The 739-nt window shown below is 60.4% G+C and overlaps 1 protein-coding gene across 1 annotated transcript in view; it reads left to right on the top strand.

Annotated features, from left to right (window-relative positions):
• Positions 1-326: 326 nt before the first annotated feature.
• The window catches only part of ACA1_037220 (uncharacterized protein), a gene marked incomplete at both ends in the record, with an annotated part of 1,728 nt that continues 1,315 nt past the window's right edge, over positions 327-739 (top strand). Inside the window, 3 exons of the mRNA XM_004340899.1 lie at positions 327-416; positions 503-595; positions 617-724. Of these exons, the coding sequence (XP_004340947.1) occupies positions 327-416; positions 503-595; positions 617-724 (291 nt within the window). The remainder of the gene's footprint in view (positions 417-502; positions 596-616; positions 725-739) is intronic.

The raw sequence follows: 739 nt of genomic DNA, 5'->3' as shown, positions 1-739 counted from the left end.
GGCCTTGGGGGCGAGTCGCCGCCAGAGCCACCTTCAGGTGGGTACGCTGTTGCGGGGTGGTGCTGCCGGAGGCCGCGCGAGAGCTCACCCCCACGGAACTCGCTGCCCTGTGCCAAGCTGACGTGGCCGCACGCACCGAGCGCCTCCTGGGCCGCCACGCCGTGCTGGCCCTCGCTCTCCCCACCTCCGGCACCCGCGCCCTCGTACGGTCTCCCTTTTTTTATTTTTTCCTAATCTCAAATAATGGAATATTTCAATCGAAATAAAAATAAAAGAATAACGAAATGGTAGGACGTTGCTGACGTGTTCAGTGGTGTGTACAGCAAATGGTGCAGAGGGGGTCCGGACGCATGAATGGACGCGAGTTCATGGAGAGCGTGTCCCAGCTTTACGACCACTACTGCACACAGATCAAGGTGTGCGACGCCGTGATGGTCATCCCGCCACCAACATGCCTGTGGTAGCTAACAAAATCGATGATGTTCACCACCGCCACCACCAGAACGATGCGGAGTCGCTCCAATGCGGCGTGGACTGGACCCGCGCCTTCAAGACCCACGAGGACCCGCTCTACCGTTCGTTCGTGCACTGGCAGGTGCGTTTGTTGAGGGAGCAGGGGAAGATCGCGAGCTGCACGCGTCCGGTCATCTACGACGTCGAGAAGGCCGCGCCGTGCCCTCCCCACGAGCGGCTCAACGAAGAGCAACCGGTGACCTCCGAATACGTGGCCATCAGGCAG

Source organism: Acanthamoeba castellanii (assembly GCF_000313135.1).
Source record: "Acanthamoeba castellanii str. Neff unplaced genomic scaffold scf7180000084567, whole genome shotgun sequence".
NCBI lineage: Eukaryota > Discosea > Longamoebia > Acanthamoebidae > Acanthamoeba > Acanthamoeba castellanii.
This window is presented reverse-complemented; position numbering and strand designations above follow the sequence as displayed.